Raw genomic sequence first — 26,547 nt, forward strand, 5'->3', positions numbered from 1 at the left:
CTGTCCAGTTTTCCCAGCACCAGTTATTGAAGAGGCTGTCTTTTCTCCATTGTATATTCTTGCCTCCTTTATCAAAGATCAGGTGACCATAGAAAGCCAATGGGCTTTCTGTCCTGTTCCACTGATCTATATTTCTGTTTTTGTGCCAGTACCATACTGTCTTGATTACTGTAGCTTTGTAGTACAGTCTGAAGTCAGGGAGCCTTATTCCTTGAGCCCCATTTTTCTTTCTCATGATTGCTTTGGCTATTTGGGATCTTTTGTGTTTCCATACAAATTGTGAAATATTTTGTTCTAGTTCTGTAAAAAATACCATTGGTAGTTTGATAGGGATTGCATTGAATCTGTAGATGGCTTTGGATAGTATAGTCATTTTCACAATGTTGATTCTTCCAATCCAAGAACATGGTCTATCTCTCCATCTATTTGTATCATCTTTAATTTCTTTCATCAGTGTCTTATTTTCAGCATACAGTTCTTTTGTCTCCTTAAGTAGGTTTATTCATAGGTATTTTATTCTTTTTGTTGAAGTGGTAAATGGGGGTGTTTCCTAAATTTCTCTTTCAGATTTTTAATCATTAATGTGTAGGAATGCAAGAGATTTCTGTGCATTAATTTTGTATCCTGCTACTTTACCAAATTCATTGATTAGCTCTAGTAGTTTTCTGGTGGCATCTTTAGGATTGTCTATGATTAGTATCATGTTATCTGCAAACAGTGACAGTGTTACTTGTTTTCTGATTTGGATTCCTTTTATTTATTTTTCTTCTCTGACTTCTGTGGCTAAAACTTCCAAAACTATGTTGAATAATAGTGGTGAGAGTGGGCACCCTTGTCTTGTTCCTGATCTTAGTGGAAATGGTTTCAGTTTTTCACCATTGAGAATGATGTTGGCTGTGGGTTTGTCATATATGGCCCTTATTATGTTGAGGCAAATTCCCTCTGTGCCTACTTTCTGGAGGGTTTTTATCATAAATGTGTGTTGATTTTGTCGAAAGCTTTTTCTGCATCTATTGAGATGATCATATGGTTTTTCTCCTTCAGTTTGTTAATATGGTTTATCACATTGATTGACTTGCATATATTGAAGAATCCTTGCATTCCTGGGGGTAAACCCTACTTGATCATGGTGTATGAGACTTTTAATGCGCTGTTACATTCTGTTTGCTAGTAATTTTTTGAGAATTTTTGCATCTATGTTCATCAGAGTTATTGGCCTGTAGTTTTCTTTTTTTGTGACTTCTTTGTCCGGTTTTGGTATCAGGGTGATGGTGGCCTTGTGGAATGAGTTTGGGTATGTTCCTCCCTCTGCTATATTTTGCAAGAGTTTGAGAAGAATAGGTGTTAGCTCTTCTCTAAATGTTTGATAGAATTCGCCTGTGAAGCCATCTGGTCCTGGGCTTTTGTTTGTTGGAAGATTTTTAATCACAGTTTCAATTTCAGGGCTTGTGGTTGGTCTGTTTATATTTTCTATTTCTTCCTGGTTCAGTCTCAGAAGGTTATGTTTTTCTAAGAATTTGTCCATTTCTTCCAGGTTGTCCATTTTATTGGCATATTTCTGCTTGTAGTAATCTCTCATCATCCTTTGTATTTGTGCAGTGCCAGTTGTTACTCCTCCTTTTTCATTTCTAATTCTGTTGATTTGAGTTTTCTCCTTTTTCTTGCTGAGTCAGGCTAATGGTTTATCAATTTTGTTTATCTTCTCAAAGAAACAGGTTTTAGTTTTATTGATCTTTGCTATCATTTGCTTCATTTCTTTTTCATTTATTTCTGATCTGATCTTTATGATTTCTTTCCTTCTGCTAACTTTGGGGTTTTTTTGTTTTTCTTTTTCTAATTGCTTTAAATGTAACTTTAGTTTGTTCATTTGAGATGTTTATTGTTTCTTGAGGTAGGATTGTATTGCTATAAACTTCCCTCTTAGAACTGCTTTTGCTGCATCCCATAGATTTTGGGTCATTGTGTTATCCTTGTCATTTGCTTGCAGGAATTTTTTGATTTCCTCTTTGATTTCTTCAGTGATCTCTTTGTTATTTAGTAGTGTATTGTTTAGTCTCCATGTGTTTGTATTTTTTACATATTTTTTCTTGTAATTGGTATCTAGTCTCATAGCATTGTGGTGAGAAAAGATACTTGATACAATTTCAATTTTCTTAAATTTACCAAGGCTTGATTTGTGACCCAAGATATGATCTATCCTGGAGAATATGTTGTTCATCATTGTTTGTTTGCTCTTTAGTTCTTCTAGGTCCTTGTTAAACATTTCTTTTATTTTCTCCATTCTATTTCCAAGATTTTGGATCACCTTTACTATCATTACCCTGAATTCTTTTTCAGGTAGACTGCCTATTTCTTCTTCATTTGTTAGGTCTGGTGGGTTTTTACCTTGCTCCTTCATCTGCTGTATATTTCTCTGTCTTCCCATTTTACTTAACTTACTGTGTTTGGGGTCTCCTTTTTCAGGCTGCAGGTTCGTAGTTCCCAGTGTTTTTTGGTGTCTGCCCCCAGTAGCTAAGGTTGGTTCAATGGGCTGCGTAGGCTTTCTCGTGGAGGGTACTGGTGCCTGTGTTCTGGTGGATTAGGCTGGATCTTGTCTTTCTGGTGGGCAGGACAATGTCTAGTGGTGTGTTTTGGGGTGTCTGTGAACTTATTATGATTTTAGGCAGCCTCTCTGATAATGGGTGGGGTTGTGTTCCTGTCTTGCTCGTTGTTTGGCATAAGGTGTCCAGCACTGTAGCTTCCTGGTCATTGAGTGGAACTGGGTCTTAGTGTTGACATGGAGATCTCTGGGAGAGCTCTCACCAATTGATATTACATGGAGCTGGGAGGTCTCTGTTGGACCAGTATCCTGAACTCAGCTCTTCCACCTCAGATGCTCATACCTGACACCCGGTCAGAGCACCAAGACCCTGTCAGCCACATGCCTCAGAAAAAAAGAGAGAAAAAGAATGAAATAAATAAAGAAAAAATATATAAAATAAAAATTTTAAATGAAATTATTAAAATAAAGCATTTAAGAAAATTATTCATAATAAAAAAATAAAAAGGTAATGAAAGAAAGAAGAGAGCAACCAAACCAAAAAACAAATCCACCAGTGATAACAAGTGCTAAAAACTATACTAAAAACAAAATAAACAAAACAAAAAACAGATAGATAGAACCCTAGGACCAATGGTAAAAGCAAAGCTATACAGTCAAATCACACAAAGAATAATGCACATACACACTCACAAAAAGAGAACAAGGAAAAAAATATATATATTAAAAAAAATCAAAATAAAAAGGAAGAGAACAATCAAATCAATAAAGAAATCTACCAATGATAATAAAACTAAGATAAACATAAAACCAGAAACAGATTCAGAAAGCAAACCCCAAGTCTACAGTTGCTCCCAAAGTTCACCACCTCATTTTTGGGATGATTCGTTGTCTATTCATGTATTCCACAGATGCAGGTACATGAAGTTGATTGTGGAGATTTAATCCACTGCTCCTAAGGCTGCTGGGAGAGATTTCCCTTTCTCTTCTTTGTTCACACAGCTCCTGGGGTTCAGCTTTGGATTTGGCCCGCCTCTGTGTGTAGGTCACCTGAGGGTGTCTGTTCTTAGCTCAGACAGGATGGGGTTAAAGGAGCAGCTGATTCGGGGGCTCTGGGTCACTCAGGCGGGGAGAAGGAGGGGTACAGATGCAGGGTGCAGGGCGAGCCTGCGGTGGCAGAGGCCAGTGTGACGTTGCACCAGCCTGAGGCGCACCGTGCGTTCTCCCAGGGAAGTTGTCCCTGGATCACGGGACCCTGGCAGTGGCGGGCCGCACAGGCTCCTTGGAAGGGAGGTGTGGATAGTGACCTGTGCTGGCACACAGGCTCCTTGGTGGTGGCAGCAGCAGCCTTAGCATCTCATGCCCGTCTCTGGGGTCCGCGCTGTTAGCCGCAGCTCGCAACCATCTCTGGAGCTCCTTTAAGCAGCACTCTTAATCCCCTCTCCTCGCGCACCAGGAAACAAAGAGGCAAGAAAAAGTCTCTTGTCTCTTTGGCAGGTCCAGACCTTTTCCTGGACTCCCTCCCGGCCAGCCGTGGCACACTAGCCCCTTCAGGCTGTGTTCACGCAGCCAACGCCAGTCCTCTTCCCGGGATCCCACCGAAGCCCTAGCCTCAGCTCCCAGCCCCTGCCCACCCCGGCGGGTGAGCAGACAAGCCTCTCGGTCTGGTGAGCGCCGGTTGGCACTGATCCTCTGTGCGGGAATCTCTCCGCTTTGCCCTCCGCATCCCTGTTGCTGCGCTCTCCTCTGCGGATCCGAAGCTTTCCCCCTCTGCCACCCACAGTCTCCGCCCCCGAAGGGGCTTCCTAGTGTGTGGAAACCTTTCCTCCTTCACAGCTCCCTCCCACTGGTGCAGGTCCCGTCCCTATTCTTTTTTCCTTGTTTTTTCTTTTCTCTTTTGCCCTACCCAGGTACGTGGGGAGTTTCTTGCCTTTTATGAAGTCTGAGGTCTTCTGCCAGCGTTCAGCAGACAGTTGTTTTGTAGGAGTTGTTCCACATATTGTTGTTGTTCCACATGTAGATGTATTTCTGATGTATTTGTGGGGAGGAAGGTGATCTCCATGTCTTACTTCTCCACCATCTTGAAGGTCCCTCTGGGTTTTCTTAACAGTGTTCTCTTTGCTTTGTATAATCTCCACTTAGCTTTTGTCGTCCTTAAGGCCTCAGCTCATATGTTAAAGCCTTAATGGAACCTTTCTTAACAACTCAGTCAAGGGTCCTGACAACTCTGCTGTATCATCCACAAGCAGTGGTTCTGCAGTGCACTAGCCTTCTGTTATCTTAATCATCTGTCTTTATCAGAAATTAGACTTATTTTCTTTTTCTTATATAAAATAGGTTATGTAATGATACTGAGTTTGTACTGTAAGTCTGGGATAAAATACTTGATTGAGGATGTAAAATATAAAGCTGATTTTAAGTTCAGTCATATCTAAAGATGCTAATACTAAAGATCACTTTATAGATGATTAGTCCCTCTTATCCTAGCCCTATTTTACACTTTGACACAAGTACTAAAACATGTATCAAAATGTTTTATAGGTTTACATTTCAGATGGTTAAAGACAGAATGTAGTAAAAGGATTGATGTTACATGAGTCTTTTCCTCTTCGCCTTACCTAGGTGGAAGATATTGTACACAAATTTGTCACTCAGGAAAGACAACATAGCTTAGTCAAATTTCATCTTATTTGGGACATTCACCCTAGTTAATTACTAACTAAATAAATCATTAGTCACTTTGGTACAGGAAGGATTTAGAACCTACAACTTAAATTAACAAATTGCTTTGAGGCAATTAGTTTCCTTTCTAATTGTTCTCTCAAACAAAAACATGTCTAATTTCACAGTTTTATTAAAGAAAGCTTGTGTTATTTAATCTCTACAAAGTTGTGGGTAGGGGAAAAGAAACTTTGTTATATTCCTGGTGTTCCCTCTTAAGAGTATAGATAGCCTTGGTCAAGTGTTGGACTCTTTTCTCCCTGAGATGCTGCCTCTGAAGAGAAAGGAGCTGGACTAGATCAGTTGTTCTCAATCCAGTGTGCCATGGTACCCTGGGTGTCCCAGAACTTTCCCAGCAGGGTTATTGAAGTTATATCATTCTATGACATTCATAATTGCTAAGAATGAGGATAAATTCTATTAGGGTGATGTATGTTAAATGAAATTTTGAGCTGAATGAGTCTTATGATGAGTAAAAAGTAAAGGAAATGCCATATTTATTGTATAGGTTTGACCCTAAAAATGCTATTGTTTTGCTTAGTGAATTTCTTTTGGATGCCAAAAAATAAAAAATCAAAGATTTTTTTGAATGGTAGTACCTTAATTGCAATATTAATCCCTAGCTTAATGTCTTTGAGTATATATAATCTGATATGGGAAAGCTGGTACAAATTTTTTAAAAATTGAAGCCATTGGAGCAAAATGTGCTTTAGGTACATGTTAATGCAAACCATGTTTCCAGTAAATTTCTTTAGTTTAGAATGTGTGATTGACCTCCTGAAACTGCCCTTTGAACAAATATTATCTATCAGGAAAACAGTTGTGATTTCCAGTGAAAACGAAAATTAATTATTTACCTAGGAGACAATTCTACATAGATACTGATATATTTGGCATTAACTTAGAAGCAGTAAATACACCATCAATTAGTCGAATGCTCAAATGAGCCAGTCAGATACTTCTCACGAGTGTTCTGACTCACATATAGAAATATTTTATATTACAGAGTTTTCTGAAATATTAGCTTTCATAGAGTCTATGAAGTGGTTATAGGTTCACCTCACTGTCTGTTAGGGGAGAGTTTTCAATTGCTTTTAAGCAGAGATTAAGTGTTATGAATGTAAAATTGTTATCAGTATGACAGAGCTTTTCTGTCAATGAACATGATAACAATATTACATTTTAAAAATTGGATTCAAGTAAATTATTACATAAAAGTAAGAGTCACTTTCTCTATGGGAGTAATTCCCACTCCTTACAATATAAAGTAACATGTGAGGGTCTATGTTTTCTTTTATTTCTAATGGCTAATTAAATTTGGATCATTTCAGATAGAATAAAATAAACCTTGTTTTGTGCCTTAGGTGATTTCCAAAAACTGTTGACTAGTGACTAAATATTTGGGATTGGTCTTGTTATGTGACAGTAACTAGCAAGACATTCCTGTGGGAACACGTTAAATGAGTATAAATCAGCCTAAATTAGCTGATATTTATTTGGCACTGTTACATATTTCATATGTACAGAAACATATGAATTAGTGTTTATCTTACTAGCTTCTTGATAGTAAAATAGAAATGCATTGTAAATCAAATATTTTCTGAAAAGAAATATGTATACATATTTTTATAAACCTATCTTACATATATAATGGGAATTAATGGTGTGTAAAACTAATATTTTATTGGTTATATACTTCACTTTTGAGAACTGAATAAGATAATTTTTTAAAAATCGAGCAAAAAAAAAAAGTATATTGCAGAGAGGCAAGAGCTCAAACCTAGAAGAAACTTTAGGACTGAATGTAGTAGCCATTATTTCCTCTGCTCACAGATGGAACTTCACTTGGGTGATTTGCATGGGCAGTGTCTTAAAGGTGATTTGTCAGCCTGGAGACTGAGAGTCTAGTGTAAATGTTACTGCTTGGAGCAGTAGTAACCACTCAGAGTATCAGCAGACCTTATTAATGAGCTCGACACTATTTGATTTGATCATATCATTCATTCTCTTGCTTAAAATTCTTCATTCGTGTCTTTGGAGTCTTCAGTATAGTATAAATTCTTCGGTGTTGTATAGAAAGCAATTTACAATTTTTCCTGTCTTACATCACCGGCTTTATCTTCCCTTATTTGTCTTAGTCTGAAGGCTATACTGTAGGCAATGGCACTATAGCAATACTTTTCACAGTTGAGGTTTTTATGCAAGATTCCATTTTATCTTCTTTGCAACCAGTAGAAGTTACTTTGAACTGTTCATGACTTGATTGTGAAGCTTTTCCTATCAAGAATACCTTTTATTTTCTCTTTTAAAGTAAACTTATGGTTAGAAATAAAAAGTGTAAATCAAGAGGAAAGAAGAATAGATATCATACTTTTTGTTTGTTTTTGAAATTTAAGCCTTAAAAATGAGGAAAAAATGAAATATGATCCTTAGAGCTATTGACTTTATTCTGTTATTCTATTACTAGAAATGGAGCAAAAATATATTTGAAGGAATCTCTGATATCACAGTAGGACTCAGAAAGCCAGCGTAAGTCACTGACTTTAATATTTCCAATATTTTAATATTAAATATTATTTAATATTTCCCAGTATTAAAGTCAGAAAACTTTACATGAAGAATAATTTACATGTACATGGGGGTTATGAGAATGCATTGGGCATGTGAGACACACATACACACACCCCATATGTGCATTCACACTCTTTTTATGTCTTCATTCTCTTCTATAACATTTCATTAAATGATGTGTTTTCTCAGCAGTCAGTGCTCAGCCTTTTTATTTTTCTTCTAGAAATGTATCATATATTTTAGTTATATTTTCTGTAATCCCGTAAATATCACATACATACCACAAGACAGCATGGTATACGTGTGTCCAGACAAGTTAAAATCTAGGGATGGTTAATAAGTGTGTGAAGGATTCTCATCAGGGACTCATTATCAGGTATCAACAGATTAAAGCATCAATATCTGTGTCAGAATTTTTACAAATTAACATAAAGGGAATTAAAAATAGTTTTCTAGACATATAGTTGTCAAGAACGTGTGGTTTGGTTATTTCTGCTCCTGCATAACTGGACTATAAGAATTTGGTGAGCACAGCAGCCTAACCCTTTAAGGAAGTTGTGCCTTAGGTCTAGAGACCCTTTCAAACCTGCTCCTACTTGGAGCATTTTGTCATCTGATCCCACAGACCATGAGCAGAAACTACCCTCAGTATGTTTTCAGGTTTTCTTTGGTATGATCATTTCTTTCAATGTATTTGTTGTTATGCACAGAAAGACAAGAGAACAGGAAGCTCTTGGATCTTGCAGAACAGGGATTCGTGAGTGTTTTATGTGGCAGAATTCAGTCTATGACTTGCTCTCATCGTGTCATGATTGGCAACAAGGTTGTTAGGGAGAGATTCTGACACCACAACTTTTCCTCTTTTCGTTGGAGGTTACAAATGTGCAACAGAAAGAACCTAATAATTGTGACCAAATTGTCTTGGGCCAGTTTCTATGGTTTTAATTATGTCCTTTATAGTTAGCCGTTTCTGTGCCATTTCCTCTTAGATTCCTCAAACAAAATATGTTCAAAAGCAAACTTATGCTATTTCTTCCCCCAAATGGTCCGTAACTCTGAAATAGCAGCTACTGTCCATTTTTTGGACAATCCCAAAGAATGGAGTCATTCGTCACATGTCCTGTTCTGTTACACAGTACATGATAAAACGAATCCCATACACTTTACCTCCAGTATATCCTGGAAATCTTCCCACTTCTGTCCCTCTCAGTCTCACCTCACTCATCTAAACTGTCATAACCTTTTTATGGCAACAGCCCTATAACTGGTTTTCCTGTTGTCCACCCTGGTTCCCTTCCAAACCATTCATCTCGTGTCCACCGCAGTGAGCACTGGGAAATGTAAATACAATTGTGTCACCACTTGCTTAATGCTTGTTAAAGATTTTCCATGTGTTGTGGGATGAATACAAAACTCCTTAATAAGTTCTAAATTTCCTTCACCATCGGGATTCCCCCCATCTTTTCTTTCTCAAGCAGAAACTCTGCTTTTCTTTCTTTTTCCCTGATTCCTCTTTCAGATTAACCACCCCCCCGCTTCCTAAAATGCTCTGCCTTCTCTGCAGACTAAGGTCAGACTCACCTTTTTATGTAAACATCACTTTTTTATTGAATCCTGACTCTCCTGAGTAGGTTGGATTCCATTATTACAGGAAATCATAGCACTAGAGGGCTCTCCTTTGTTATTTGTATATATTTACATTAGTCATCATTTTCTATCTCTTCCACTGCACTCTAACTCCCATTGAGGAAGTAGTCTTGCAAGTTTTTCTATACCATTTTCTCCCCCAGGACCTAGTACTGAGACAAACACTTAGTAACACTCACTAAATAGGAGAACAAATAAATGTAAAACCTTTTCAAATGCTTATGATCTACAACACAGTGGAAATGAAATTACAAGCCCTTTACTGAAGCTTCAGGAGAGAAAAATCCTAAAAGTTTTCCAGAAAGCAAGGAGTAGTAAGTAAAAAATGCTTTCACTTATTAGCAAGAATATAAGATAAGTATCACGTCTTTATTTACTGTCTTATCCATGTTATTTTGTTTTAAAAATATGAACATAATTTTAACAGCTTTCTGCTAGTGATACAGTTCCCCATTTTTTCCAGTAAGGGCTTAATCTCTGAATTTTGGAGTCTCCTAAAGTGAGATTTTCAAGAACATCATCCTGATTTTACTTGATTCTTGCCTATACCATGTTATTTATTACCTTTAACCATGATGATTTTGTCTCCTTGTTTTCACCTAGTTTAATCATCTTTCTTATCCCACTGCCTTGTTTCTTTATCTGCCTACTTCCTTCACAGTTTATAGTAGAAAATACATTTTACATCGACACACAGTACCCATTCTTTTAATAAATAATTATGGATGAATATGAATACATGCTCAACATATAACCTGAGGAACATAGAAAAAAAACACTACATGATTATAAATTCCGTCTTTCGTACCATGAGCAAAAAATCCTACTTCCATCTGTATGCAATATGCTAGTAATGGCCTATAGGCTGATGAGCCTATGAGTCATTTACATAGACTATTGAGTAGATGCTTTTATTTTGTTTAGGTCATTATTGATGAAAAGAGAGGGAATGTAATAAACTGAAATTTAATGTAATTTTGTGAAAATAAATGTATTCTGTAGGACTGGTAAGGGACAATGTGGAATCTCTTTAATTGAAATATTTAATATAAGAAAGAACACTTACCATTTGGTTATGGTTAGTGTAGCGTATAGCCTTACATAATTTCTAACTCATACTCTGGTGATCCTTCTTTCACTAAGTGAGTGAAAGAGAAACAAAGTAGATTTTAAAATATATAAATTAAGATGTTAGCGTTTCTAAATGGAGGAGTATTTAGTGAAAGTGAGACTTAAGAAATAAATACTTTACATTAGCCTTTGTTTTTTCCTAAGTTTAACTAGAAATTAAATGTGTGGTATAATATATATCATCGCTTTATATATATTTAGTGTAAAACGGAGCCTAATCCTTTTTTAATTAATGTGATTATGATTTTTGCATGTGTTTGAATACTTTTGAAAAAATTATCCTAAGATTTAACACTATTTCAGTTAACAAGAAAGGAGAATTTATAAATTTTTTAATGAGATAAAATTTGGAGTCTTCTTTTTCATATAAGATACTCAATTTGGCAATCCACATCTAAATAATTACAGTGCCTATGAAAAAATTTGTCCTATTCTCTTAGCTTCTTTGTGAGCAGGAAGAAAGAGAGGACTCTTCTATGTATATCCAGCACTCAGCACGGCTGCTGTGGACCTGTATTTATAAACTGTCCTTTGTCATATGTGCTCAAAGTTCAGTTTTGTAGGAAGTCGGTAAAGACCAAGGAATTATGAGTGAGGCATATTGATTTTTGTGGATCTATGGAAGGAATGGTAGGTCATTCCAAAATGCATATTTATGGGTTTTTAAGTAGTATTAAATAAATTGAGATTAAGGGTAGAGATGGAACACCTTTAAAATGTTGCATTTAAAAATTATATCTTTTGATCTCAATTAAAAAGACAAAAAACAAAACAAAGCAAAAAACTCCAGGGACTGAATGTTTCATTGTTAAACTTCTTCAAGGAACAGTAAATCCAGGGTGGTGTAATTCAGGACATGGACAAAGGTACAAAGTTACCCAAATCATTTAATGATTAAGCTAAACAGTTATTCTGAAATACTCAGAGCACAAATTATGGGCTGATGTTCTCATATTTTAGTTCATAAAATGCTCCTACTTCAAGAGACTCTATCAGAAGTAAGAACTTTGGCAGATATGTTTGGTTAATCCTATGAAAAATATTCTGTTCTCAGAGATTCATGATCAACATTAACTCATTAAAGGGATCTGAAAAATCCTTTGCTAAATAAAATATACTTAACTCAGAGTTGCCAGATGTATTTGACTGTAGACCCCTATGTCTGGTCAGCAAACTGGCTTTTCAAGGAACATGGGTTGGGATATAAAACTGTAACCCAAGATCACTTTAAAAAGATAGATATAAAAATCCTATAGTAATAAATTGCCAAACTCAAATCAAAAGTGCATTTACGGGCTTCCCTGGTGGCGCAGTGGTTGGGAGTCCGCCTGCCGATGCAGGGGACGCGGGTTCGTGCCCCGGTCCGCGAGGATCCCACGTGCCGCGGAGCGGCTGGGCCCGTGGGCCGTGGCCGCTGGGCCTGCGCGTCCGGAGCCTGTGCTCCGCAGCGGGAGAGGCCGCAGCAGTGAGAGGCCCGCGTACCGCAAAAAAAAAAAAAAAAAAAGATTTACATTAAGGACAAAAGCAAACAAAACAAAATACCAAACAAGCAAAAGGGTATATACTAAATATTATTACCTCATGGAGAAAAAGAGGTGGAATGATATTAATTCTTATTTATATCTCGTTATTTGTCTTGTAATAACAAGCGCATATTACTGATTTTTGGAATTTAAAATATTAGAACTGTAAAAAAATTACCATCAGGTAAGATTTACCCAAGGAGTGTAGGTATGGCTTCTTATAGGTATATATTAATAAACTACTTTATTACAATGAACTGGACATAATATTTTACAGGAATGATAAATTCAACATATCCCCAAATTAAATAATTTATATCCCTCTCCATCTGCAAAATTTTTCCTACTGTTTCTTTTCTTATGCCGATATTATCTGTTGCCTTTATTCCTTGCTATCTATAGGTCATATTGAAAAACAACAAATATTGGTTAAAAACCAAAACATTGTATCGTTCATGAGCTGTGTTTGTTCATATGGTTCTAGGCATATAGTCAGTCTTTGTCCTTATTGATCGTGGAAGTATTGGATGATATGAAATCTCGAGGGCATTTCTCTGTTTCTGGTGCATGTTGGTGATAATCAAGTTCTGAGTTGGTATTTAAAGACATATTTGACTAGTTGGCATTTCATCCTCCAATCTGCATAGTTTAAATGCATGTCCACTTGATTTAAAAAAAAAACAAAAAACTTTTCAAAGTGCTTGCTATAAAATTCCTCAATGGTTTTTGTTCTGTGACAATGATCTTTAAAATAGACATTGTCACAAGTGAGTATTCATATAAAACTAAATTGCATTAAGGCAGAAATGGCTATGTGAAAGATTTTTGAAATTCCAGTTTAAGCCCAGTATTGTGAATACTGACTACAATTATGAAAAAAACATAAATATGTGAATGGCAGGAATACTCTATGGCAGGAATACTCTGCTTTTCAAAATGCATAGAATTTCAAAAACTAGGTATATTTAATCTTCATAAGATAGAAAATTCATAAGTTATATAAAATTAAATACATATTTAAATGATAGCCTTGAGTATGAGTTAATATGTTAAATAATACAAAAAGAGAAAATTGTACTGTTTTTTCAAAATATTATGATTTTAACATTTCAATCTTAAAATATTACCATATAATGATATGCTTAGTAGTTACCTGTCAGTGAATTTTTAAAATAGATACATATATAATATACATATGTACAGTCTTTTATATAATCACAATAGAAATTCTTTCATTTAAGCAATCTCAGGGATAAGTAGTCCTTTTTTAAAAATAAGTATTCCTTTTTAGAACAAGTCACTAGCCTAATATTGACATTTTGGCCCAGAAATAACACCTAACTTTTTTTTTTTTTCCCTTACTGCATTACCAAGAATTAGTTGTCCCTTTCTGTAAATGACGACAGTGAACCCTCCAAAGGTTAACTAATATCAGCATGACCATCTTTCTAAATAGTTAAAGATTATAGGTTTACCTTGCAAATTGCCTAACTCTTCTTTTTTTTTTTTTTTTTTTTTTTTTTTTTTTTAATCGGCAGGCGGACTCTCAACCACTGCGCCACCAGGGAAGCCCCTAACTCTTCTTTTTAGAGCCCTCCACACTTGCCCATGTTTCCACTTCCCCTAGCAGCTAAGAGTTACAGGGCGGAGAAAAGATTGGACACGATTACAGATATTCATTAATCCATGGGTGGTTTTCTGCTGCTAACAACTCTGTTAGCTAATCCACAGCAAAGAGAACAAACAGGCTGTTTTCTCATTGCCAGTTTCTTCCTCCACAGTCCCTGACTCTCTTGCTAATAGTACATTTAGCTTTTTGTCAGGCGGAGAGGGCTTTTTAACACTTATGTGGAGATATTGGATCCTTATATTTGACTCATTTTTGTGTTTCTTTTTCTTTTATGCTGGGGCTGTCATATAAATAACAAAATTACTAATGAATTCATTGAAGATTCTTAGGTGTCAGGCATTTCACTGAGCATTAGGCCACTTAATTCTCATAATAACCAAATGAAGAAGTTAACATGATTACGTTTACTTTTCAGTTGAGGAGCATGATGTTTAAAAAGCTTAAGTAGTTTCCCTAAGTTAGTATTAATCAAGTTATGAATTAAATGTTTGATTATTAATTTATGGTGTTATTGCTAGTAGTAATTAGTGTTATAAAGTTGAGGTCAGAATCATTCACTTTAGATTTTAGAAACTGTTTTTGTGTAGACTAAGATGTCATGTATCTGCATCTCTAACATACAGCACAGTGCCTGGCACTAGTAAGCCATCAATAAGTGTATTTGTATGAATAAACATGACTTACCTTTATGATATTAGTTCACCCTTTTTCCATTTTAAACATTTGATTAAAATATTATAGCACTTACTGGTTTTATAGAAATCATTTTTAAATTTAAAATTGATAGGTATTTTTACAGTAGAGAAATTATAAGAAAAATATATTCATTTGCAACTTTCCATTTCAAAGTCACTCACTACAAATGAATCTGAGTAACTTGTATACATATTAAAGAAACAAAAAGGCAAATAGAACATGGTGTGATATTGGTCTATTTTTATATCTTAGATTGTAGTAAATTATTTAATTTCAAATGTTTAGGCAGGGGATACATGATAATAAACAAAAATTTGGTTACAATTAGGTATCCGTTAAAATTAAGCATTTAAGTGAGCTTTTTTTCTTAAATATTATGGCCCAGTCACAAAACAACATTAAATTTGATTACTAGAAAATTTGAAGGTAACAGAGTGTTTACTAATATCCACCAGCTATGATTATTTACTTTTTAATTCTATATTATTAAATCCTACTGCTACTTTCATTTCAGGATATAACTTGAACAGTTTACCTTGGGCTTTGACGGACTGGACAGATGTATCTCTTTTAAAAAAAGAAGGCAAAATAGGATATTTTGATTATGAATGTGCTGTATTTGAGCACATTCTTGGATTTAGTTTATCAGAAAATCTGTGCCATCATTAAAATCACTTCTGGGTACAGAGACAAAATAATAATTAACTGAACTTCATCAATTATGATCAGGGAGAAGAGGCAGTTTTCATTTAATAATGGCTCGAAAGACATCTGTGAATGAAATAAGATAACAATCTATATTAAAATGGATTATAATCACTGAATAGCTTCAAATCCTTATGCACCACATTGTAGCGTTCACAGTAACGTATACATGAAATATTAATGTTTATGCATAGTAAAATAAAATGGCATTTCAATGCTAAAACTGTCTTAGCTTCAAGAATCATATAATAAAGTAACAGTAAACTATCTGTGTATCTGTCTCTCCTGAAAGTGCACTTTTTACGTTCCTTCATAAAAGTAGCTGAATTATTGTTTAGAAAGATAATTTATATGAACAATATTAAAGTATTTTTATTTGAATGATTGACATCGAAGAGTAATATAAGTTTTCATATTTCTTTAAAACATTCCTAGTTGTGTCACCTATAACCAAAATGGTATGTAATAAGTTGGCAGATATTCTTAACATTCTCCACGTGTTGCATGTAGATGCTCTATGACTAGTATCAGAAAGTGATGCTGTGTCCATATAATGTGATCAGAGTAGTCTGGTCTCTGCCTTTTTATTAAGCTTCCCCATGTGTTAGTATTTGCTTTTGTAAAATAAAAACATGCAGCAAGTAATTTTCAAAATACTTTTAAAATCTAATTTTTATAATTCTAGAGGAGGTTTGAAAGACTTTTTTGTTTAAATAATGTGAAGATCCTATCGTAGAATTTGATGTTAGTGCAAATTCTGCAGAATTCCCTTCTAAAGTATTTCTACCCTTCAAATAATGTGATTCTTTACGTAAATACAAGAGAACATAAGGGAAATAGTTGCAGAAGTTCATGTGAAAGTGAATCCCAACAACGAAGTCAAGATCATAAAGTTATTGTAGGCAAATCTCTCTCTAATGTTGGAGAGTAATTTGTTTCTTCCATAAAACATAAGCTGGATACTTTTGTTATTATGATAGCTATGTAACTAACCTGATTGACTGAACTTAGTATTAATGTATGCAAGATTCACTCACTAACATGAATGGGATTTTGGGTAAAACTTTTGATTAGTAAATCGTGAAATATAATCAGTTTAATTCAGTAATTCAAACTGTTTTTAAATATGTTAGTGACAGAAAGTTTAGAATGTTAACAAGACTAAATAAATACAAGCTTTATATTTGAATATTAAATTTGATTTTATAAAAAGACAAATTTTTAGTTATACAATTTGCTCGCCTACTACCCAAGCAGAATGGGTTTCAATAAGTAAGTCAATGCATTTTAAATTTCCAAATTTTGTATTTATCATATTAAGTAGTGCTAACTAAACAAATGATGGGGTTACAAAAGCGAGTTACTAAGGAAAATAAAACCTAATTTACTTGTTTATAAGTACTCGAATATTTCAAAAGGTGGTGGGAAAGTCATTTGCCTGTTTTGACAAAGAAGTATTTAGCCTTGCCTCTTAGTTGTATTAGATTCCACCATTAAGGCAGTGGTGAGATAAACATTTTTGTGTGCTCTTTCTTTAATGAAATGTATTTAGTTTATATCTATCTAAACAGGCTAAATAGCTAGGTGATTTAAATGTGGGCAACAGAGATCTCTGTATTTTACATTCAGACCCTCATTCATTCAGGAAATATTAATGCACATCATTATGTTCTTGGCAGTAATATAGGTGCTCAGGCAACATAGATGAAGACACCATGTGACTCTGTCCTAATAGACTCCATTCTTATAGAGGTTTATGGATAATGGGCATCAAACCCAGCAAATGACTAAAACTATTATATATTTTTTTAATTAAGCAGTATAAGAAAGACTTGGGGTACATATGATGGTCAGGATAGAAGTAAAGACTTGAAGGATGTGAGGAGATAGCCATGACAATATCTCGGCAATAGGGTCCAGCCAGAGAGAGCAGTCCATGACAGGACTCTGAGTCCGGACCATGCCTGTCATGTTGGTCAGAAAGCAAGAATGCCAGTGTAGCTGGGGCAGAGCAAACCACAGGGAGGACAGTAGAAAATTAGTCCAAAAGGCATAGGGAAGGGTCGGATAGAGGAGCACGCTGGAGACAAATGAAAGATGGTTAGCTTTTAGTCTAAGCGAAAGAGGGAGCCCTCTCAGGGCTTTAAGTAGAGGAATAGCATGGCTTGACTCACGTTGTCATAGGGCAGCTCTGGCTGACGGGTCGACTATACGCTGTTGGAAAAAGGGTAGGGATGTTTACTGCAGTGGAGGGAAAAAAAACTGATGGCAGGGATCATTGTGGTGGCAGTATAAATGGTGAGTAGTGATTGTGGAGTCTGGTTATAGTTTGAAGTTAGAAGCAGTGGAGTTTGCTAAAAGATTGGATATGGGTTGTTATAAAAAAAAGAAAAAAAAAAGTCCAGGATGATTCCAGGATTTTGGTTCAAGACAGCTCTCTTTGCCACCATCCAATGATGAAGAGTTTGAGAGGAAGTTTAGGATTCCATTTGGACATGTTAACTTTGAGATGTCTATTGGAAATAAAGGGAAGGCATTGAGAGGAGCTGGTTGATGCTTGACTGCAGTGAGGCTGAGGGACTAGAGGACAGTGAATTCGGGGTGATCTCGGAAGATGAGGTCAGAGAAGAGCCAGGTGTTTGGGATTTTATTCTGAATGTGGCATTGAGAGTTAGAAACAGAGAGGGAACAAGATTTGACCTGTAATTTAAAAGGATTATTGTGTTCTCGGGCTAGATATTTAAGTATCCTCTGCATCATTTTCTCTTGGGGAGAAGGAACAAAAGTCATTTATTTATTACAAAAATATTTATTGACTTAGAAGATCATATGTTGACATCAATGTTTTAAAAACTGTAGGGACATTGTTACTCATGAACCTAAGCAGTGGCCCATTTAATGAGCCCCTAAGAGAAACTGGCAGACGAGCCTATTCAAAATCAGAGGAAAACTCTAAAAGTAATTCAGTGTATTCATCTTTATTAGTCTTTTTTTAAAAAGTTGATTTTGCTTTTGTATAATTATACCAAATATGCAACAACTGTTTCATTTTCTTATCATTTTAGGGGTCTTCATTTTCATATCAATTTAGAGAGCATTAAGGTATACCAAGTTCTTTAAGTGTAATATTAACAAATAAGTGAAAGGCTCACATGATTTTCCCAGGTCAAGTAAATGGAATGTTGCATAAGGATTATAAAAAAATGATTATAAGTATAGATTTAACTACAACCATATCAAGGAAATTAAATACCTTGCAATATGGTTTATTCAGCAAAATTTATTAAGATTTACATAGGTTGTGATAGGTATTATCATGTATACAGTTTGGTAGATTGAAAAGCATAGCCATAATATTTTGTGGCTCCTCTCATGAAGACATGGAGTCTGTTTCCACACTCCTTCAATCTGGGATGATCTTGTGACTTTCTTTGGCAAATAGAATGGGCAGATCAAAGCTAGGTCTTTAGAGGGCTTGCAGCTGCCATGCCAAAAAGGAAGCTGGTTGAGTTGATTGGAGGCTGAGAGGTCTCATGGAGAGAAACTAGGCGCCACAGCCAACAATGAAACCTGACCATAGACCCCAGTGGTGGGACCATCCTGAGCCTTCCATTCAGCCAGACTTCTAGCTGACCACAGCTGCCGGTGTGAGCCCAAGAAAACCAGAGGAGCTTCCCACTGAACCATGTGAGATGATAAATTGTTACTTTTTTAAACCACTAAGTTTGGGGGAGTTTGTTATGCAGTAATAAAAAACTGAAACATGCATGAACTATTTTTTGGAGTTTGTTTGTATATATTATTTGAGCAGGGTTTAATTCAGTGTTCTTTTGTTCATTTAGCAGTTAGCTACTGGATAGCTGCTATGCACTTTGTTCTAAGTGTTGTAGGAAAATTATAAAGTATAAATACTGTCATCGAGGTTGATAATAGTTGAGTAGGGTTGATAAATATTTAACACTAAATATATATATATACATATTTGTAAAAGTGTAGCTATCTAAGACATGAACTCATATATACTTTAGAAATTCATCAGAAACACTGTAGCTTGGGATACAAAGAAGTCTTCATGAGGGAGGTCATATCTGAGCTAGGGTTTCAAAAAATGGGAATTCTTGTAGGTATTGGAGAAAGAGGATTTTCAATTGAAAGAAACAGATTGGGCAAAAAGTATACATTGGGCCATGGGTTATATATATTATGATAAGCAAACAGTCCAAATAACATGTAAAGGGGAGATAAGCGAGACAAACGTTGAAGAAAAAACAGGTTAGATTCAGGTTTTGGATTCTAGTTAATTCTCTTTTCTTACAAAGCTTTGCAAAGATTTATCAAATGATTATTAATTATTTCTGCTACTTTTTCACCTTATTTTACACCTTATTTCTCTTTACTAGAGGCACCTTATTTTATTTCATTTTCATTTATTTTATTTATTTATTTTTGGCTGGGTTGGCTCTTCGTTGCTGCGTGTGGGTTTTCTCTCATTGCGGTGAGCAGGGCCACTCTTTGTTGCCGTGGGTGGGCTTCTCATTGCGGTGGCTTCTTTTGTTGCGGAGCACGGGCTCTAGGTGTGTGGGCTTCAGTAGTTGTGGCACGTAGGCTCAGTAGTTGTGGCTCACGGGCTTAATTGCTCTGTGGCATGTGGGATCTTCCCAGACCAGGGCGGATTCTTAACGACTGTGCCACCAGGGAAGCCCCTGGATTCTAGTTAATTCTATATGCACCATGTATCTATTGCTGAATAACAAGCCACTGCCAAACCCAAAACTTTGTAGTTTCTCACAGTTGTGTGATGGGTGACTGGGCCAGTTTTTCTGCTGTTCTCACCTGTGATTACTCTTTCGGCTTCAGTCACGTGACGGCCTCACAGGTGCTGCTGAGTCCAAGATGGCGTCTCTCTGCTGTGCAGCTCTTTGTGCTGGCTGGCAGCTGGGACATGCTGTTTTTTCTCCGCATGGCCCCTCATCCTCCAGTTGACTATATGGGGCTGCTGCACAGCACCATGAGTGAGAACAAGAACTTCTGTGTCTTCAGAACTTCCGAGACTTGGAAGTCTTGGTCTTAGACTTCCAAGAAAGTGAGAACAAGAACTTCAGTGTCCCCTCAGGTCTAGGCTTATGCAACTCACACAGCATCACTTCCACAATACTCTATTGGTCAAAACAAGTCAATAGGCCAGCTTAAATTCAAGGTCAAGTAGAGACACACTGTACACCTTAGTGGGAAGTACAGCAATATCATGTTGCAAAGGAGAATGAACATAAGAATTGATTTATTGGCAGCTATTATAATAATATGTCACACCACAAATTAGAAAGTGTTCTTGGGCTTCCCTGGTGGCGCAGCGGTTGAGAGTCCGCCTGCCGATGCAGGGGACACGGGTTCGTGCCCCGGTCCGGGAAGATCCCACATGCTGCGGAGTGGCTGGGCCCGTGAGCCATGGCTGCTGAGCCTGCGCATCCGGAGCCTGTGCTCCGCAACGGGAGAGGCCACAGCAGTGAGAGGCCCGTGTACCGAAACAAACAAACAGAAAGTGTTCTTCAACAGTGAGAATCCAGTTGCTTTTTTGAACCTGAGATTGATATATCCAAGCTGTGTTTAAAGAATATGAATATGGCCTTTATTAGTGGGTTGCATTAAAAGAAGGACAAACTGAAGACCAGGAAGCAGAGCAGATTTTTTTCTGGTAGTTCTGGTCACGGTAACACATGTCTGAATTAGGAAATGTACATTTTATCTATAAACAGAGATTTGCTTTTAATGTGTAGTGATGCAAAATATAGTAAGCCCTCAGTAACATTTGAATTCTTAAAAATATATAAATTATATTTTTCCTCATTCTATTTCCTACTGAAGTATAAAAGTGATGCAAAGTTGTTTACCTTCTCAAATATAAATTATTTTAAATAAAGTAAAAAACATATTCCACAGAAAGGTCTATTGTTATCAAACAGCTGTACTCTTTGGTTGTATGAAGGCTCCATCTGAATAGTCTTAGAATTAGCTTGGCTGGTATATTGCATATAGGCAGCTGAGAAAATAAACTGACACGAATCAACTATTATGACCTGGCAGCTTACACAAAATTTCTGAACATAGAGCAAGTGAAATTTTGCTGAAATGTTCTGGAGACCTGGAGTTAAGAAAACAGTAAAAGAACAGAACAGTTCCTGCCTCAGAAGCAAAATGGTGACACGTACCCTACTGTTTCTCTTCTGTCCCGTGGTTTATCTACCTTTGTGCCTACCCACCTTCCTAACTATCCAGTGGCTTATATACGCTGCCTTAAAAAGGTTTAAGATAATTGAATATTTATGATATGTAACTTAGACAAATACATAGATATCTTAAAAGGCTGGAAAAGGAATTTCTGTAGTTTAAACATTGAATAGCACATCTTCTTGGTCATCATAATCAAGCTGTGTCTGCTTGTTCTGTATAGAAGTTACAAGGAGTATCCAGAAGCATACAGGAATTTTTTTGGACAGCTTTATAAAAGAGTAATTTACATACCATAAAATTCATTCATGTTAAGTGTAAGAGTCAATCATTTTTAATATGTTTACAAAGCTCTGCAATCATCACCACAGTCCAGTTTTAGAACATTTTCATCACCCCATTCCTACCATCAGTCCCAAGCAACCATTAATATGCTTTCTGTGTCTTTTCCGGACATTTCATATAAACAGAATCATACAATATGTAGTCTTTTACATCGGGCTTCTTTCACTCTTTTTTTGGCTTGTTCATATTTTAACATGCGTCAGTACTAGATTCCTTTTTATTGCTGATTTTTTATGTTGCAAATCTCATTTCCCTCCAACATTGCACATATATGCATGTTTCATAGCCTTACTTTTTTTTTTTTTTTTAGCTAGTAGCAGTGCTATTTCTAATGCTATTTTAGGAATTCTACTTTGGGAACATCTTATAACAATTTCTATGCTGTTCCCTTACTTTCATATCATCAATAGCTTTGTACAGATAATTGATCTACTTAGAGACTCATTTTTAGGGGCACCTTGCAATGGTTAACTCCTCAAGCCTTTCCTGTATACAGTTGTCCCTCTGTATCCACAAGTTCCACATTTGTCGATCCAACCAATCACAGATTGAAAATATTTGGGAAAAAATTTCCAGAAAGTTCCAAAGAACAAAACTTGAACTTGCCGCATACAAACAACTATTTACATAGACTTTGCAACTTATTTATAGCTATTTTTATAGTGTTTACATTGTATTAGGTACTATAAATAATCTAGAGATGATTTAAAGTATACAGAAGGTTGTATAGGTTATATGTTATATGTATAGGTTATATGCAAATATCAATACTATGCCATTTTATATAAGGGACTTGAGCATCTGTGGGTTTTGGTATCTGTGGGGATCCTGGAACGAGACCCCAGGGGATACTGAAGGATGACTGTGTATGGAACACACACACACACGGAATATACACACATATATCTATACCACATGTATATACTGAAAAATGTCTCTCTGTTAAAAAAAAAAGACTACTGACTATTGCTATTTTCTTTTGAATTTTATTTTATTTACTTTTTTTATACAGCAGGTTCTTATTAGTTATCTATTTTAAACATGTTAGCGTATATATGTCAATCCCAATCTCCCAATTCATCCCACCACCACCCCCTGACAATTGCTATTTTGATGGGGAAGAGATCTAGTGAATTCTGGTGTCTGTGTTTCCTTGACACGCACTCAAAATGTTTGTGTAAGTCACCCATGAAATTCAGTCTGTTTATTTTACATGTTATTCAAATATACTTTGTGATAATTTGGCTACAATTTTTGGCTACTAATGAAAATAAGACTATATCTGTTTGATGTAGGTAAAAAAGCTTAAAAATGATATTTCCTCAACCCAAATACTGTTCCATATAAGATCCTAACTACTAAGTGGCTTTATGAAATGCACTTTGGTTTTCAAGAGAGTCATGATGAGAAGCAGTGTGCCTAATTTGAAAGTTTTAATTGAAATACACATGTGTTTCTTTAGCATTTGTGGAATCCAACATCTGGAACGAATAGGAAAGAAGCTGAATCTCTTTGACTCCCTTTATTTCTGCATTGTGACGTTTTCTACTGTGGGCTTTGGGGATGTCACTCCAGAAACATGGTCGTCCAAGCTTTTCGTTGTTGCCATGATCTGTGTTGCTCTCGTGGTTCTCCCCATACAGGTAAACACAACCATGTTAAATTTTATAGGAACCTGCAAAGTCTTATGAAATCAAATCTTCCACATTTAATAAAAATTGCAGGGTGGCTTGTTAATCTAACAATAATATATTAACACCTGCTATTGTTCCATCCAGTCAGTTAATTACAATTGTATCAGAAATGCCTTTTTGCATTGTATTAGAAACACTGAGTTTTTTTTCCCTCCAGTCACAATTGATAGCTCACATTTCATTTGAATTCTTCAAGGTGCTTTCTTTCAAATGTAGAGTATTTATGTTAATTTTAGAATTGTAGGATAGTATATTTTTAAATTATAGAATGATAGCTCAAGGAAATATACTTGTGAAGGGTTGATTTCTCTTGAGTCTTGAAAATACATGTAAAAGCCATATGTTGTAATGAATAAAAATTGTTTCCATATGATGGTCAACTAAAACAAAATCGAAGATGATACATAGCTATCATGCAGCATTTTGGAGAATGGATAAGGAGATAGCAAAGGGACAGACAGAGATATAAAATGAGACTAAAGGTACATAGAGGCAATCTTCAACTTTTTCCTGCAATGAACTCTGGGTGTCCATGGGTGGGCAGGTCAGAAACAGGATGTGGCCAATACAAATAAATCTTGCATGTTCCATTACAGAACCATTGGACACAGTGTATTGAAATATACTTTACATAGGTATAAAAATGATCTTCGGGCTTCCCTGGTGGCGCAGTGGTTGAGAGTCCGCCTGCCGATGCAGGGGACAACGGGTTCGTGCCCCGATCCGGGAAGATCCCACATGCCGGGGAGTGGCTGGTCCCGTGAGCCATGGCCGCTGAGCCTGCGCGTCCGGAGCCTGTGCTCCGCAACGGGAGAGGCCACAACAGTGAGAGGCCCGCGTACCGCAAAAAAAAAAAAAAAAAGATCTTCCCGTTCCTATCCAATCATACATGTCATCCTTAATGACACCCCTCCCCTATACACTCCACAACCCTTAGATACCAGCTACTAAATAACTAGAATGTGGCCTTTTGTTGGTGGTAAGGGTATCTCCCCTTGCAGGAGATGTGGGCTGAAGTTGATATAAGAATGTGGGAGAAAAAAGTGAGGCTTTTCTCTTTGACTCAGTGTATGACATATATAGCTGCATACGCTACTGGACAGAGCAGAGGCACGGACCTCTTAGTGCCCTGCTATGATACAATAGGAAAATCATATTACTGTGTTTCCTGAAGACCTGAAGACCCTGGGAGGCATTAGCAAGCTCTGCAGCCATCCTGTGAAGAGCCTCTTACGGAAGGGAACACTGATCATTTGGATCTCAAAGACTTTCATCTAAGAAATTGAGTATACTTAATAAACAACAGATGTATTGCATTTATTTTTATTTTTATTTATGTCCCGTGTCTTTCATTCACATGTGGAAAATGCATTACAGTTTGAACAGCTGGCCTATTTGTGGATGGAGAGACAAAAGTCAGGTGGAAACTATAGTCGACACAGAGCTCAAACTGAAAAGCACGTTGTTCTGTGTGTCAGCTCACTGAAGATTGACTTACTCATGGACTTTTTGAATGAATTCTATGCTCATCCAAGACTCCAGGTACCTCTAAACAGATCATACCTACTAACATTGTCAAAGTCAGTTAATCATGGTACAGCCTGTGTTCTGGAGAATTTTTATTTATACACTCAAATTTAGAATGAGAAAATGAAGAACTACAAATATAACCAGGAACATAGAAAAAAATGCTGGAGGAATACACAGTATGTTAAGTTTCCTTCTGTATCTATACTGAAAGACAGATGGAATTATGTTACTGCTACAGAGAAAGGTTTCCTCTGATTAAAATGATTGCTTTTTTCTCCCTTGGGTAATGCATAAATGATATTTTTATGAAACAGTGAAATTTAACATAAAATATAATAAAACAATGAAAGAATCATTGCAATATCATCTGCTCACTTGAATATTTCAGAATTTTATCAAGTGTTGCTGATAGAAATGTGGAAGTCTGGAAGTTCCATTTTTCCTTTTGTTTCCTGGAGTGAAACTAGGTCTTATTTATAGTAATAATAAGTGACCAAAATTTGGGAAATAACTTGCTGATTGAGATCATAAATTCAGAAAAATCTCTTCTTCTGTCTATGAAGACGAACTCCTCAGATACTTCTTCCACTTGCCATGGTTCTGGGTCATTGTAGACTTAGGTCATCTCCTTTGCTGCTCAAGGCACTTAATCTAGTCCAAACAGCAAAGAGCTACTTGAATTTCTTGTGTTTCCCCAATAAATTAGTGGCAAGAGTTTGGACAATCCTGAGGTCAAGACAGTGCTGAGTACATCAATTATCTCTCCCTTAAATAAAGAGCTTTTTTTCTTGAATATTTTAGAGAACTTTTAAAATACTATTTTTTTGGATTTAAAAAAAATCTAATTTAGGGCTTCCCTGGTGGCGCAGTGGTTGAGAGTCCGCCTGCCGATGCAGGGGACGCGGGTTCGTGCCCCAGTCCGGGAAGATCCCACATGCCGCGGAGCGGCTGGGCCCGTGAGCCATGGCTGCTGAGCCTGCGCGTCCAAAGCCTGTGCTCCGCAACGGGAGAGGCCACAGCAGTGAGAGGCCCGCGTACCGCAAAAAAAAAAAAATCTAATTTAGAAGTGATACTTATATAATATATTCTTCTGTTTTTGCATAAATTATTTTTCCTTTTTTGCAGGAATTCCAAATTTAATGGTTAGGTTTTTTATTATTCATATTAAATAATTTCAGATGCTTATTATAACCCACAAAGAAAATCTATTTGGGGGAAAATCCGATCCTTCCAAATTTTGATCCCTAGTAATTTATTTTGTCTAATATCAATATGGAGAATTCTTAGAACTCCAAAAATTCCTACTAGATATATTATAAAGTGATAAAATGGTGAGTGTTTACCAGAGAATTTGAATTCTTATAGATAAATTATTTTAAATTCTTATAGATTTTAAATTCTTACAGATTGTTTTTTATTTTCTCCAAAAGACCATTATTTTGAAATATTTTGATCTCAAACTTTTAAATTTAAGTTACTTTGTCAGTATTATCAATATTTTTGTGAATCTTTTTCCATTCAGATATTCATCAGAATATTTTCAATATTATCAGTTCATAATAATATTACCAAATGATACAAATCACCATC

The 26,547-nt window shown here is 36.1% G+C and overlaps 1 protein-coding gene across 3 annotated transcripts in view; it reads left to right on the top strand.

Moving 5' to 3' along the window:
• Positions 1–26,547, top strand: part of KCNT2 (potassium sodium-activated channel subfamily T member 2) — a 360,211-nt gene that overhangs the window by 156,427 nt on the left and 177,237 nt on the right. For all 3 annotated transcript variants that reach the window (XM_024738205.1, XM_024738206.1, XM_024738207.1), the window contains exons 9-10: positions 23,196–23,376; positions 24,805–24,969. In XM_024738205.1, the coding sequence (XP_024593973.1) occupies positions 23,196–23,376; positions 24,805–24,969 (346 nt within the window). The remainder of the gene's footprint in view (positions 1–23,195; positions 23,377–24,804; positions 24,970–26,547) is intronic.

Source organism: Neophocaena asiaeorientalis, unplaced genomic scaffold (assembly GCF_003031525.2).
Source record: "Neophocaena asiaeorientalis asiaeorientalis breed wild unplaced genomic scaffold, Neophocaena_asiaeorientalis_V1.1 scaffold25, whole genome shotgun sequence".
Taxonomy (NCBI): Eukaryota; Metazoa; Chordata; class Mammalia; order Artiodactyla; family Phocoenidae; genus Neophocaena; species Neophocaena asiaeorientalis.